Source organism: Ruditapes philippinarum, unplaced genomic scaffold, assembly GCF_026571515.1.
Source record: "Ruditapes philippinarum isolate M1 unplaced genomic scaffold, ASM2657151v2 ctg298_1_1_1_1, whole genome shotgun sequence".
Classification (NCBI taxonomy): Eukaryota; Metazoa; Mollusca; class Bivalvia; order Venerida; family Veneridae; genus Ruditapes; species Ruditapes philippinarum.
In genome coordinates this window covers 1,276,088-1,289,847 of record NW_026853973.1, presented here as the reverse complement: position 1 = coordinate 1,289,847, position 13,760 = coordinate 1,276,088, and the positions used below count along the sequence as shown (strand labels likewise).

At 33.0% G+C, this 13,760-nt stretch overlaps 1 protein-coding gene across 1 annotated transcript in view; it reads left to right on the top strand.

Annotated features, from left to right (window-relative positions):
* The window catches only part of LOC132738581 (uncharacterized), a 98,681-nt gene extending 93,198 nt beyond the window's left edge, over positions 1-5,483 (top strand). The window contains exons 15-16 of the mRNA XM_060726112.1: positions 91-281; positions 657-5,483. Coding sequence (XP_060582095.1) covers positions 91-281; positions 657-926 — 461 coding nt within the window. The 3' untranslated portion in view covers positions 927-5,483. The remainder of the gene's footprint in view (positions 1-90; positions 282-656) is intronic.
* The last annotated feature ends 8,277 nt before the right edge of the window (positions 5,484-13,760 follow it).

Sequence of the window (13,760 nt, the reverse complement as noted above, 5' to 3'; positions counted from 1 at the left end):
TTTATATAATTCTGCTATTAATGATCAAGAAAGGTGGTTTGTTCATTTAGCTGACATGTGCAACGCTGAAGGTGCTGTTTAACATTTTAGGTTTGAACGTCACTACAAAGCCAGATGAGCCGGTTTGTTTTGAGATAAAACATGTTCCAGGACAGTGCTGGAAGGCATGCACGTGCAAATGCTCATGGGTTGAGAGATTAAAGAAGGAAAGAAATATGACCCATGAACAACTTGTTGAAGCACAGCAAAATTCTATTTTGCAACACAAAATAAACATGAAGGTAAAACGACGATAAACTAAATGGTTGTATGATATTTTAGTATGTATATATAAATAATAATCAAGGTCCAAGTCGTGTTAGACAAATAACTTCAGTAAACTCAAACAAAAGGTGGAATTGGTCACAGGAATTTTTTTACTCTTTATGGAAGCAAATTATATGCAAAAGAAATATCAAACATGTTCGGCATCATTACTTTATAAATATCAAAACATTGTTTTACATGTATAACTCGTAGTGTGAAAAATCAATTTGAAGTACATGTAGTTCTAGTAGTTTATTATGTTTTCTAATTTATGGTTTAGAGTTTGGATATTTATCTACTTCTCACTTTTGCAAAAATATATATTTTATGTGGCCGTTCTTTGTTTTTAGCTTAACAACGATAAACTGGCAGCAACTATGTCAAAGAAGAAAAGCGCTGCTGATGGGCGTAAAAGCGCGTCAAATATTGGCTACGCCGGCATAGCAGTGTTTGCCGTTACATTTTTAATAGTTTTTATTATGGATCTAGGTGCGCTCAAACGGGATGCTCTGATACTTTTTGCAAATTTAAAGGACGGTTATGAAAGTGTATGTGAAATCATTGGGAAGTGCTGCAAAAAGAAAGAAGAGGTGCCGCTCGAAATGAATAACATCCAGTGAAATATAATGAATACAAATAAGAATAAAAATGAATTTTGATAATAAAATCGTTACCAGCTTTAAGCAAAATTTAATGTTTTGTATACATTTTAACAAGTGCTAGATAGAAAATATTAGAATAGACAATGAAATAATACATGTCTCATAAAGTGTTATAATGCAAAAGTTAAAAAGATATATACATAGGAATGGTCCACAATCTCTAAAAGGCAGGGATAAACCGGGGAGATATAAAACAAAAATCATGCACAAATCATTTTAACATCTTGTTAGTACAGTACTGTAAATAGTTGAAGTAATAAGCAAAGGCATTTCTGTCCGTTTTGCCCAAGTACATCCACAATTTCTAAAAGGCAGAGTATAAACCGGGGAAATATCAAAAATGAAAAATCTTATTTATTCTAGGGGTTTTGGACGGTGTTACAATTTACGTGATCATTATGTGGTATTTTAGTATTAATCCTTTTGGAGTGGCGTCCCAAACTTTTTCTTAATCATTCATTGTTGTGTAGGCGTTGTGCTCTTGAGGATATTGTGATGCGAAAAAAGAATACTCTGCATTTTGTTCTCCGTTCCCGGGGCGTGGCGCTACATTCCTTTTATTAAATTGAATACTATATAATGAGTTTATAATGTGTTTAATCATAATTGTTTAAAATGATTTCTCATACAGTATTTTTTTCTCGGTTATTTGCAGCTCTTAACGGACAAGCTAAAGTAAATGTTATGAACTGAACTGAACTACAAATTCACAATAGTTCTGTTACATTTCCCTATTTCTTGGATCTATTGCTTCCAGTATGTATATATCTGGTAATGTTTTATTCTTGCACAATAATAAGGAATGGATTCGATTCTCTGAGTTTCCATTTACCAGCTTTTCTAACGAATAGACTCAACTAAAGTATCTAACTAAAAACGATTTTTTTTCTTTCATATATATATAGGATTGTATCATTATAGCAATGTTACATTTAAGAAAAAAATATAATATACGTTTATACGTCGGTCATCTTTTCACCATTTCTTGATCTATCAAGTTCCAATGTAATTTGGCGTGTATATATGTGTTCAACGTATTATCAAAACATATTTTACTCTACTATAAACGTCGAATATACCGGTACATTGAACTCTGAGATTGGTGAAAGAGGATGGTAGTTTTGATAATTTTCATGTTGATGATTTTGATGGTTACGGTTGTTGTAAGAAGTAACGCAAGTATTTCAAAACGACTGATTTCTCAGAAATTATATAATAACAATAAATGGTGAAAGATGGTGGTAATTATGATTATGATGTTGGTGATTTTGATGAATGCGGTTGTTGGTTGTGTTGGTGGATTGTTTTTAAATGTTGTTGTTGTTGTCCTCGTCATCGTTGTTGTTGTTGCTGTTGTTGTTATTATTGTTGGCGGTGGTTGTTGTTGTTTCGAAATGTCTATAAATATCTAAATGCCACAATTATGTATTTAAGTAATCTCATCAAAATTACTCTTTAAAATATCTTCTTTTTTCAAACTGACATACGTTCGTATAAAAATATTTTAAAATCTAATGATGCATTTAGCAAAAATATATCCAATGTGTTTGTGAAAACAGCTTTTTTCCTCTAAAACAAATGGTCCAAATATGACCATGTTTTTTTGTGAAGGGATGTTTACAAAGTTGTTCAAAGGGTTTCGGCTCATTTCAAATCTTGGACACAGACAGAAGCTATTTTAGATTTTCTATTTTCATTATATCTAAAATATATGACATCATTGCCTGGATCAGCACTCCAATAATAACTATTCTGCACATTCTTCACATTTTTCAAATCAACTTACAACTGAATAACCGATTTTGAATGTTTAAATTCGTTTTTCTCTAATGTTAAAAAAAAGAATAAGCTCATTATCGCATACAAAGGGATGATGCGTATCATTGCACTGAGAAACTTTTCAAGTTATATAAATTATTGCTCTGGAGTCAATGTCATGTTCTTGGGTCATATTTGCATAGTGACCTGTAAAGAAAATTTGCATAACAATCATCTCTTTTATGTGTCTTAGTGGCTTGCATATAGCTGGAAGATATTATTTTAGTTGAACAATCGTGGTCCACTATGGCCCTCTTTCCACTCTCTGCGTTTGGATTATTTTCTCAATGTGTGTATTTCATCTATTAATTTCTATTCAAGGTCAAATGCTGAAACTTTTTCAGATCAAAACAGATCTTTGCCATATTATATTGTATATTAACAATAATAGTAACCAGTAATACGGAGACATATAGTGTTAGCTATAAGGAGGCAAATAATGTTAGCTATACGGAGGCATATAATGTTAGTTGTACGAAGGCATATAGTGTAAGCTTTACGGAGGCAAATAGTGTTAGCTATACAGAGGCTATAGTGTTAGATGTACGAAGGCAATTAGTGTTAGCAATACGGAGGCATTTAATATTAGGTATAGTTTTTTATATGTAAAGGAAACTTGTGTGTGACAGTGTGTGTTCACTTGGCCCTTCGTCATTTAACAGGAATGCGGATATTTGTAAAAGTAAGAATTAATAAGTACGGCAAATTATAAAAGAAATCTAATTCCAGTAATACACGATCAAAATAACTATAGATGTATTGATTTACGTATAGTCAAAGTTAGACAGTCTTGAAGCAATATCACGCATTTAATCTACACAAATGTAAATCACAATGTGGCCATTTGTGTTTCCGTATATCTTAAACTTTGCAATTATAGGACTTTGTTAAAGATATGTGAGGCGTTACACGACCTGTTAATGCTATCATGTTTTGTATTCCATGTTTTACATTCAAGTTCAGTAAGTTTTGTTGTTTTGTTTTTTTCAATATTTTTTTAACTTAATTATATTATATATAATTATTTTTAGTACATAGAGACAGACCACAATATATACGTTTGTGTATTTTAAACGTCTATATAAACTGATAAAGATCAGGCTCATTAAATATAGAGACAATTACATGTGAGTTTTGACTAGTTTTGAAGATGCAAAGACTGTCTCCTCCAAAGTGTGTCTTTTGCGGCTATAATGGGTCACTTTACTTTTTTATGACACTGAATTCCCCATTTTTCTCATTTCTTACAATGAATCATTTCTACTTACCTAAGTGTATGTTGAAAATTTCTCTGATATTTTAAAGTTAGTTGTGGATTTAGTTGTAGAATAAACAAACTCATTCATTTAAATATTAAATATTTCATATACATTTCGTAACGCATTTACTTTTTCGAATTTCAATATCGATATTCCCTGGAGCAAAATAATATAAATCATTCAAAATGGTTTGCATTGATTGAACAAAAAAGAAAAAAGCAACTGAATTGAAATTTGAATGTTAAAGATAATATTCAAATGAAATGTATTGTTTGTGTAACAAGCATTTTGTCAATTTCAGTGTCTAAAATATAATAATTAAAATGATTATGGTATGTATTGTTGAGTTTCACTGAACTTGAATGCTTCTTTCATCAAATCATTTCTGGTATAAAATCTAATAAAAGAATATTCTAATAAAACATGTATGTCGCTGTATGTTATTCTTGTCTGATAAACTTAATGATGGTTTTGAAAAGGGGAACAAAGTGTGTTATTCAACAAACATAAAACTAACATGCAACACATTCATAGTTCTCTGCATGGGATATTTACACGAAATATAACACAGCGACTTGATTTTGATGGTTACGGTTGTTGTAAGAAGTAATGCAAGTATTTCAAACAATTAATTTCTCAGAAATTACAGTAATAACAATAAATGGTGAAAGATGGTGGTAATTTTGATGATGTTGGTGATTATGATGAATGCGGTTGTTGTTGTTGTTGGTTATGTTGGTGGTTTGTTTTTTATTGTTGTTGTTATTGTCGTTGTTGTTATTGTTGGTGGTGGTTGTTATTGTTGTTGTTGTTGTTGTTGTTGTTGTTGTCGTCGTCATCGTTGTTGTTGTTGTTGTTATTGTTGGTGTTGTTGTTGTTGTTAAAGAAATAACGTATTTCAAAACATTGGATATATCAGAAATTATAGTATCCTAACTTCCATAATACTTGAATCGAAATTATATAATAATGAATAAAACATCTATTTGAAAACGACAGAGTTCATAAATCATTAAAGGGTAACCTTAAACGTATTTGGGTTATTCAGTCAAATGAAACTGCTTCAAAAGAGAAGAAACTTTCTATTTTTCATTGAGTCAATAAATTTCGAAATGTCTATAAATATCTAAATGATACAATTAAAGGACTTTGTTAAAGATTATGGGACTTTGTTAAAGATATGTGTGGCATAACACCACCTGATAAATTCTATCATGTTTTGTATTTCATGTTTTACATTCAAGTTCAGTAAGTTTTGTTTTTTCAATTTATTCCTTTTTTAGCTTAATCACATATATCTAATTATGCTTAATACTTAGAAACAGAGCACAATAAATATGTTTGAGTTGCATTTATTCAGCAAAAAAACGAAAAACTGAATTGTTATTTGAATATTTAACCCTTTTCCTCATGAGCATATTGTGAAAAATGACCGTTTTCACTGTTACAAGATCAAACTGCTATGAAACTATGACAAATGCTTCAATACTAATCAAACTTGGCACAAATGTTCAACGGACCATTGCCTTTGTAACAACATGCTCAGTCTTAAATTTCCTGTTACCATGGCAACGTTGCCAAAAATCACTATTTTGCCTCGATTTTTTCCATCAAAATTTATTACAAAGTGCTGCAACTTCGCAAGGGATTGAAGAGTCAAAGGCTTTTCAGCGTTGGTTACACGTTACCTTTTGATCGACCTGTGGTCATTTTTAGCCTCTCACAAGTCCAAAATTTATTTTCTTGGCGATGAGGGGGACTCCGCCCCCTTCAACCCCCCCCCCAAACAGAAGGGGGCACATCCCCCTTCTGGCAACCCACTGAAGTATCTTTTGGATGGGAGGGGGGGAGCCGAAAAAGTGCTCAATTTTTTTAGCAACATTTCTCAAACGAAAACATGTGTTGGGGGCCCAAATAGGACATTTTTTCACTATTTCAGGTCTAAAAAGGGGGGGCCACAAGTACGTTGTTTCGCGTATATATGGGTAACGGGTTAAAGTGATATTATGCTCATATTTTCATAGTCAAGTTGAGCTGAACTGACTATATATTTCAAAATATTGACTGTTAAAATGGTGATTGACCAACAGTTCATATTGGAAAAAGTTTTGGATAAACTTTAAAATCTGCGTTAAATATAAAAAGACTGCCCCACTCTTTTTATGAACTGAACGTTACAGGTAAATTCTAATGGATATGAAAAAAAACGTTGTGATCCATGCGTTGTTCATTGTTGATATGAAATAATTGTTTTCATTAAAAGGAATAATGGCAAAATGAAAACTTGTTTTTTTTTAACTTTGATCTGTTCACTCATTTATTCACTTGGATGGGCATAATGTCACTTTAAATGTGAAAGATAATGTTCAAATTTGTGTTAAAAAGCATTGTGTCAATTTCAATGACTTTAAACTAAATGATTAAAAGATTGTGTAATTTATTGCTAAGTTTCACTGAACTTGAATGCTTGTTACATCAGTTCCATCAAATCATTTCTGGTTCAATAAAAGAATATATTAATAAAACATGTATCGTGTTGTATGTTCATCTAGTCTGATAAACTTAATGATGATTTTGAAATGGGGAACAAGATGTGTTATTCAGCAGATATAGAACTTCCATGCAGCTCATGCATAGTTCTGCACGGGATATTACGCTAAATATAACACAATGACGTCAATTATATATCTGGAGATCGAACCCCCAACCGCTTGATTACAGGCGCTGCAATATAGCTGACCTTACTGACCTTACGCCCTATAATATTGAAACAAATATATCTGTTGGACATACAGGCAGCATTATCTGTCATGAAATGATTGCATTTCACTGAACACATGAAACAGACAATTAAAGAAGAAAAATTCACTTGCAAAGCAAACTTTACTCAGTTTTAATGTAAAAGAAAAGAAACAAGTGCAATTTTCTGTTTTGTAACGAAGGTTTTGTCTTAGAAAGTGATGTTTTGTAATGCCGGGACTGGCAAGAAGTACAAATATTTGCAAACATTAGCAAACATAATAATAAGGACATTATTTTTGATATCAGTGACACCCACAAATGGCCTATTTTAGGTAAAATATGTACTCGGATACATCTTATGTTCAGAGGAAGGCAGTGGTAAGCAATTACATGGTGCTGTACAGGCTACATTTGTTTATAAAGATTTTGTCATATTCTGAAATGTTTAGCTGAAGCGAGATCATTGTGGTTTGTCACGCCTAAAATGATATAAACGGGATATTCATTAACTGTAACTCTGGCAGTGTAACAGTCATATTTAGTTAGCGGCTAATTTAACGTCGATAATATTGTAATCAAAAATGTTAAAATTTTGTTGTCGGCATTGAGGTACCGGAACCCATACTGATAGTGTTTATTAATCTTAACTAACTCCCGCAGGACCTAGGCCCGATGCGCGAGAAATTTTTTTCGTTACAAGCTTGAGCAACTTCATGAACGGATATCGGATACAATTGCGCTATCTTTTTGTCTTACAATTACATAAAATGCCCAGAAGTCATTTGGACACGAAAATCGTGTGGGTCACCATAAGCGAATACCATATCTAAACGTTATTTATCGTAGAACTTGAATTTGAATTGGAAAGAATGAGTTGTAATGTTCTGAATAGGAACAATGAGTTAGGTAATCTTCGAAAATCTAAAATGTCCTATATTATCTTTTTTGTGTAGGGAATACCGTGGCAAAATGAAACACTCTCTGAGTGACGATTGGTGTCCTCAGTCCTAGAACCTTCCTAACATTTGAAAATATTTAATTACTTTACCTTGCAAAAATAAAAGCTATTTTCTTTTACGAGAGAAACATTTACTGCATATTGTGTAGGTCTATCTTGTAGCTGAGATAGTATTATTTTACAGAATTTGAAAATCATAAATAACAAGAAATTATATAAGGAAATTCTTATTTAGAAATAAATCAAAATATTTGACAGACGTAAATATACGAGCATATGTGAATAAATGGGTGACTTATTTGGCCAGTGAGCCGTTATAGGTTCGTATGATACATGAACCTGCTCGAGGCAAACAGAGTCTGAAGCTGCTCCGACATACAATATTTTCTTAAATAAAAATGTCAAGTTAAACACCATTAGGATTTTCCGCGTTGCAGGAAGATCTATATACATTAGAAAGACAAGATGCAAAAGGAAATACAGCGATCGATGAAAATAATTAAGAGGTAAAAAGTTCAGACACAGACTTATTGTGATTACGCAGAATTCAAGTAAAGAATACTGGAACTTTTATATTAAATAATGCACAGGGAAATGCCTATTATTTTACTTCAGAAAAATACGAGGGCTCATTGATGTGTCAGTTTCGATTTAAAAATACGTGCGTTTATACTGAAATCTCCCCCAACCATGCCAGTTTTTATAACAGCAACGAAGTTGACTGTGGAAAACATTTTCATTTGTGTCTGTGCTTAAAGAAGTATTTCGGTAATATGTAAAGAAAACAGATATCTTTATGAACTGAAATTATTATATTAAACGTGCTCAACGATATTTTTAAGAAATATAATTATTATATTAAACATGCTTATGCATATCAAACACAGAGTCACAAAAGCTGCAAAACCAACTACAATACAATAACAAAGTAAATGACAGGAAGGTGAAAAGAAGTGAAAGAAACGATAGACTTAGCTATGTTGACAATCTGGTCGATAAAGCTGAAAAGGCAGTCATTAATGGGGAAATGAGCACTGTTTACAAGATCACTAAACAACTAACAAGGAAACAGAAGTTTTAAAGCTAGTAAAGTCAATGACAAGCAAGGAAGTGTTTTGACAAACGAAGCCACCATTATACCATCAATATAGACTCGAGCCCACCAACTCGAGGAGATAGTGAAAGCTATTTGTTCCCTGCTGAGTTATTAAAATCAGATATTAATACATAAGGTAAAGTTTAAATCAATCTTTTAAAACATCTGGAACAATGAAACTATACCATCAGACTGGAGCAAGGATGTAATTGTCAAACTACCGAAGAAAGGGGATCTACATTGGAGAGGAATTACTCTACTTTCTGTACCGAGCAAAGTATTTGTAAAATTATTCTCAGTTAGACTTGATTAAGGAAAGTATTACAGTGGACTATGTTCAAACAATTGGATTTTAGGCTTTGCCGTAGATCTGGCAGAAATATCAACAACCCAAATGATCTAAATTCATTTTCCAAAAAGACCGGCTTAAATATCAACGTAGCAAAGACCAAAGTAATGGTTGTAAATACTAAAAAAATAAATAAAACTCGACAACCATCCAGTGGGAAATGTTGAAGAATTTACATGCCTAGGTAGTGTTATCAGTAGTGAATTGGTGCCTTATGTCCTAGCTGGAATAAAGAGGATAAGTAAGGAAATGCATACCAACCAACCATATCCTACCAACCATATATCGGTAAAGCGTATTTTTTATATCGGGGTTATAAATTGGTTAAGCATTCTTTAGTCTTTATATACATTCAGTATATGTATGGCATACTAGTCAGTCATTAATAAAATATGCAAACAATGAGGTTTACGCAAGCGTATAACACCACAGCTTTGCACTGCATACCTTGAGAAGAGCCGAATAAAATGTGCAATTGTGAAAATTGAAGTTAAATAGAAAGCGTAACAAACGGGAATTATTCTTTTTCAAAAGTAAAAGAAAGTTTTGTGAACTTCCGGCATCAGAAATAAAAGAGTTATACATTATAAGTACATGACTGTAATTTAAAAAAGAAAATAAAAAACAATTATTAGATTTATTACTGTCAGACTTTAATAACATTTTTTTTTTCAAAAAGAACTTTTCAATATCAGCTTTACATATTGTTAATATAATTTATGCATTAAATATAATCTTAAAATATTTCCTGAACACATTGTACTAGACTTTAATAATATCTATGGAAATAAGATTATCAAAACTAAAAATAGTTAATAGGTTTCAAAATTAGTTAGTTTAAACATATGCAGCACAAACATGTAAAACATTATGCAAATGATAAATATATAACCAAAAATAATATGGAATGTTCAAGTTAATACATGTACATGCACGTTTTAGCGAGTAAATTTACAAAACAATTTACACAAATCAAGTCTTTTTTCTAGTTTTATTAAAAGCCAGACTAGGATATATTAAAGCATCATCTTCAAGTATACGTTGTCTCGTGTGTTGACGTAAATAACTTACATGAATACTCTCTGAAATTTACAAAGAATAGACGTAACAATTGAGCAAATATTGCAGCTGCATGAATTGATTGGAGTCTTATATATCTGTTGTTATTGCAACATTTTTTATGGAAATAGAAAATTCCATTAGCCAGCAATCTTACGAAATTATAAAGCATATGACAAGACGAACATTGCCGGCTGTTTAAAGTTTTGGGGAAAAAATGGTGAGATCATTTTGTATCTGTTAAAGGATAGTAATAAAAAATAAATTAATAAGTCAAAAGCGTATTTTCGGAAGGATTGAGTTTGTTAATGGAAAACAATGAACAATTTCCGCATCTAAGGTATAAGAATTGATGATTCCGTGAGAGTAGATATGTAAGATGAGTAGAGGAACAGACAAAAACGTCAAAAATAGATAAGATTTTTCGATAATAACGTTTAAATAATTGTCAGCAACAATGAAATGTTTGCATTTTAATGACTATCAAAATTTATTAATTAACTACTACAAATGAAGGGGCAAAGGCCACAAAGACAAACCTTGCTGAAGACGATAGCGATGTCTGGCAATTCATGATGGAAGGTCAATACAAGTCAGTAAGATATCAGCGCCAGTAAACAAGAATACGGGATAGACTTAATATAACTGTTTATAGCTTTAACAAAAATAGTTTTTAGTGAAAAACAAAACAGAGAGCTAAAAACAAGGGAGACAACTCCCTTACGTATTATGTGTAATACAACTAAATGTTCATAGGTCATTGACCACTATAAATGTAGTGGCGTGACTTAATTTCCTTTTCCTTGGAAGAATCGATACAATTATACTATCTGTTTAATCAATGGTTAATTAAAGCAACATACAGCATCTTAGTACTAAGCAAATTTTAACATTTAAAACATTTAAAAAATAATGTTGAATAAAAAGAACTAGAATAACACGCCATTGACTAAAGAAAAATGTTCTGGTGTTATAATGTGAAATCAAGTATTAAGACAAATCATAGTCATTGAGGTAAATTGGAGGCTTTTTGGCCCTTTGTGGTAGCTCACTTGTATTAGTTAGGAGTTCAACATTAGAACGACTAGAGTTTATATCATGCTCGTCAACTACTTCTGGAGATAGATAAGTTATTTTCAATTGGTTGATTTGACGGTTCATATGCTGGACAAGACAAAGTGTCCGAAATGTTCATAACTTCTGGTATCGCGTCTTCGTTTTCACTAGTATGATCATTATGACTATCACATTTCGCTTGATTTGGTAAACACTCAGTAAATTGACTTTGAACTCTGTAGCACTCACTAAGTTTTATTTTGTACGATGTAGCTCTTAACTGTGAACCGGAAAATTTCTTAATGTAACACCATGGATTTTCAATAAATATAATTAGATATCTGTCACGAGCCTTGAGCTTACTTTTTTCATTAACAAGATAAACAATATCGCCAACTGATAACTCTTGACAAGGCAAAGGCGTATGTCCCTTGATTTTAGATTTTTCACTGTATGGGTGATTACGTAGGCAGTTTTCGTGCTGACTTAAAATGAGAGCTCTATCCGATAAAGGTAACTGTTCATTTGTTGTAAACTGGTTTCGTTAAGTCCAAAGTTCGCGCGATGATAAGCCACAATTACGAATACGTGAATTCAGTCTTGCAATAACAACTGACAGTCCTTATTCCGAAACTGGACCACCAGAGGGATCATGACGAAGTAGTTCTTTTCAAACTCAAGATTTGCTCTTTCTGCAACAGGGTTTTTATTTACATTTTTCGCGCACCCGATTTCAAGTACAATCCCAAGTGACTTTAGTTTTTTGTCTTCTCGCAATGCTACAAATCCTGGAGCTGCGTCACATCTGATGATAGCACTTGGACCGTCAAGTGGGTGTAATCCGAGAATAAGTTTCAACAAAGAGACACGTAGTGTATCATGTTTTTCATTTTCAATTATACAAGCTGTCGTATATGAGCTTACAGTTTCACGAAGCACCAGTATCAATTGTTTATTCCGTTTTAAAACATCAGTTGCAAAATAAATTCCCACAACCTCTGGTGGAGGGCACGTTGTTTGTTCATTTAAAGTACTTCTACTGGATATTTCTGCAAAGAAGTACAAATATGACATAATTCACAGACGCTGTCAATAGCTTTATTTAAGTCTAACGCATAAAAGTGTCTTTTCATAACAAGTTGCATTGGATGCTTAATTGGATGATTTACTTGCAGATGAAGTGCTGTCACAAGTCCGTCTATGACTGAGCGAGGTACAACTATGAATTCATTGTAAGGTGTAAGCGGATCATTTTTCGGTACAAATAATAGGTTATCCTTAGCGATAGAGACCACATTAAGATAACGCTTAACATCTTTAATATTAGTAAGTTTTTTTGAAGAGCGAGTGCCCTGTTTAAGATGAGCATGAGTTCTGCGAAGAGCAGGACAGTCTGATTGTATATCTAACCATGCGGAACGTGTTGTGAAAGGTAAATTAGTCAAATTCTTCATAATGTCATTCACCTGGACTGATTGGACAACAGAATCTTCAGTTTCTGTTATAAAAGAGCAGATCTGACAGTGCAGCTTTGTGCAGTCTGGCGCATTGCGATGAGCGAAGTCTGATTGTATGTTTGCAGATCCAGCTTAATGCCTTATGTTAAGATTATACCGGCTGACTAATGATAAAAAAGATGTCAATCTGGGACTAGCAGAAAACTCTCCCCTGCAAAGTTTCTCTATAACTTGAACACATGGTTTGCTATCCGTCAAAATACATGACTTATGCTTAGATTGAACAATATAAGGACTGAAATGTTTAATTGCAGCGGCAATTGCTAGCGCTCCGATTTCACAAGGGAGCCATGTAACTTGGTGTTTTCTTAATTTAGCACTAAAAAACCCAGCAAGTGAAAATTTGTTATTTCTTGTTACGTAAAGAGTAGCACCTATGCCGTGTTTGACAACAGTCTGTAACAATCCACAATTGGTCTGAAACTCTAGTGTGAACGATAGCCTTATGCGTGTTAATAAGTTTCTGAGCATTAGCAAAATATACATGTAAGTCCAGCTTTTCCTGTGAGGGTCGTCCTGCATTTTGTCATCAAGAGGGGCAAGTATAGAGGAGCAATTATGTATAACCCTTGCAAGAACTTTGTAAGCACCAATGAATGACATAAGGCCACGCACAGTTGTAGGGGGTGGGCAAGTGGACAGTACAGAAATGCGGTGAGCATTAGCAGTGATAATGCTGTTTGACCATGTCCAACCTAGAATTGTTGTTGAAGTTGGGCAACAACGGTTTTTGAAGGTGACAGTCTCAAGTTTGACTTGTAAAGGGCTGTAAGGACACGTTTCCAATTGGTGTACAACTCATCAGGAGTGTTGCCATCACAATATAGGTCATCAGCCAACTTAGCGACACATGATTTCTTCTAGTGCCCGCTCAGACCCTGGCATACTCATAGCAGTGCGAGTGTACACTCGCACACCTTTAAAAGGTGTAGCAATCC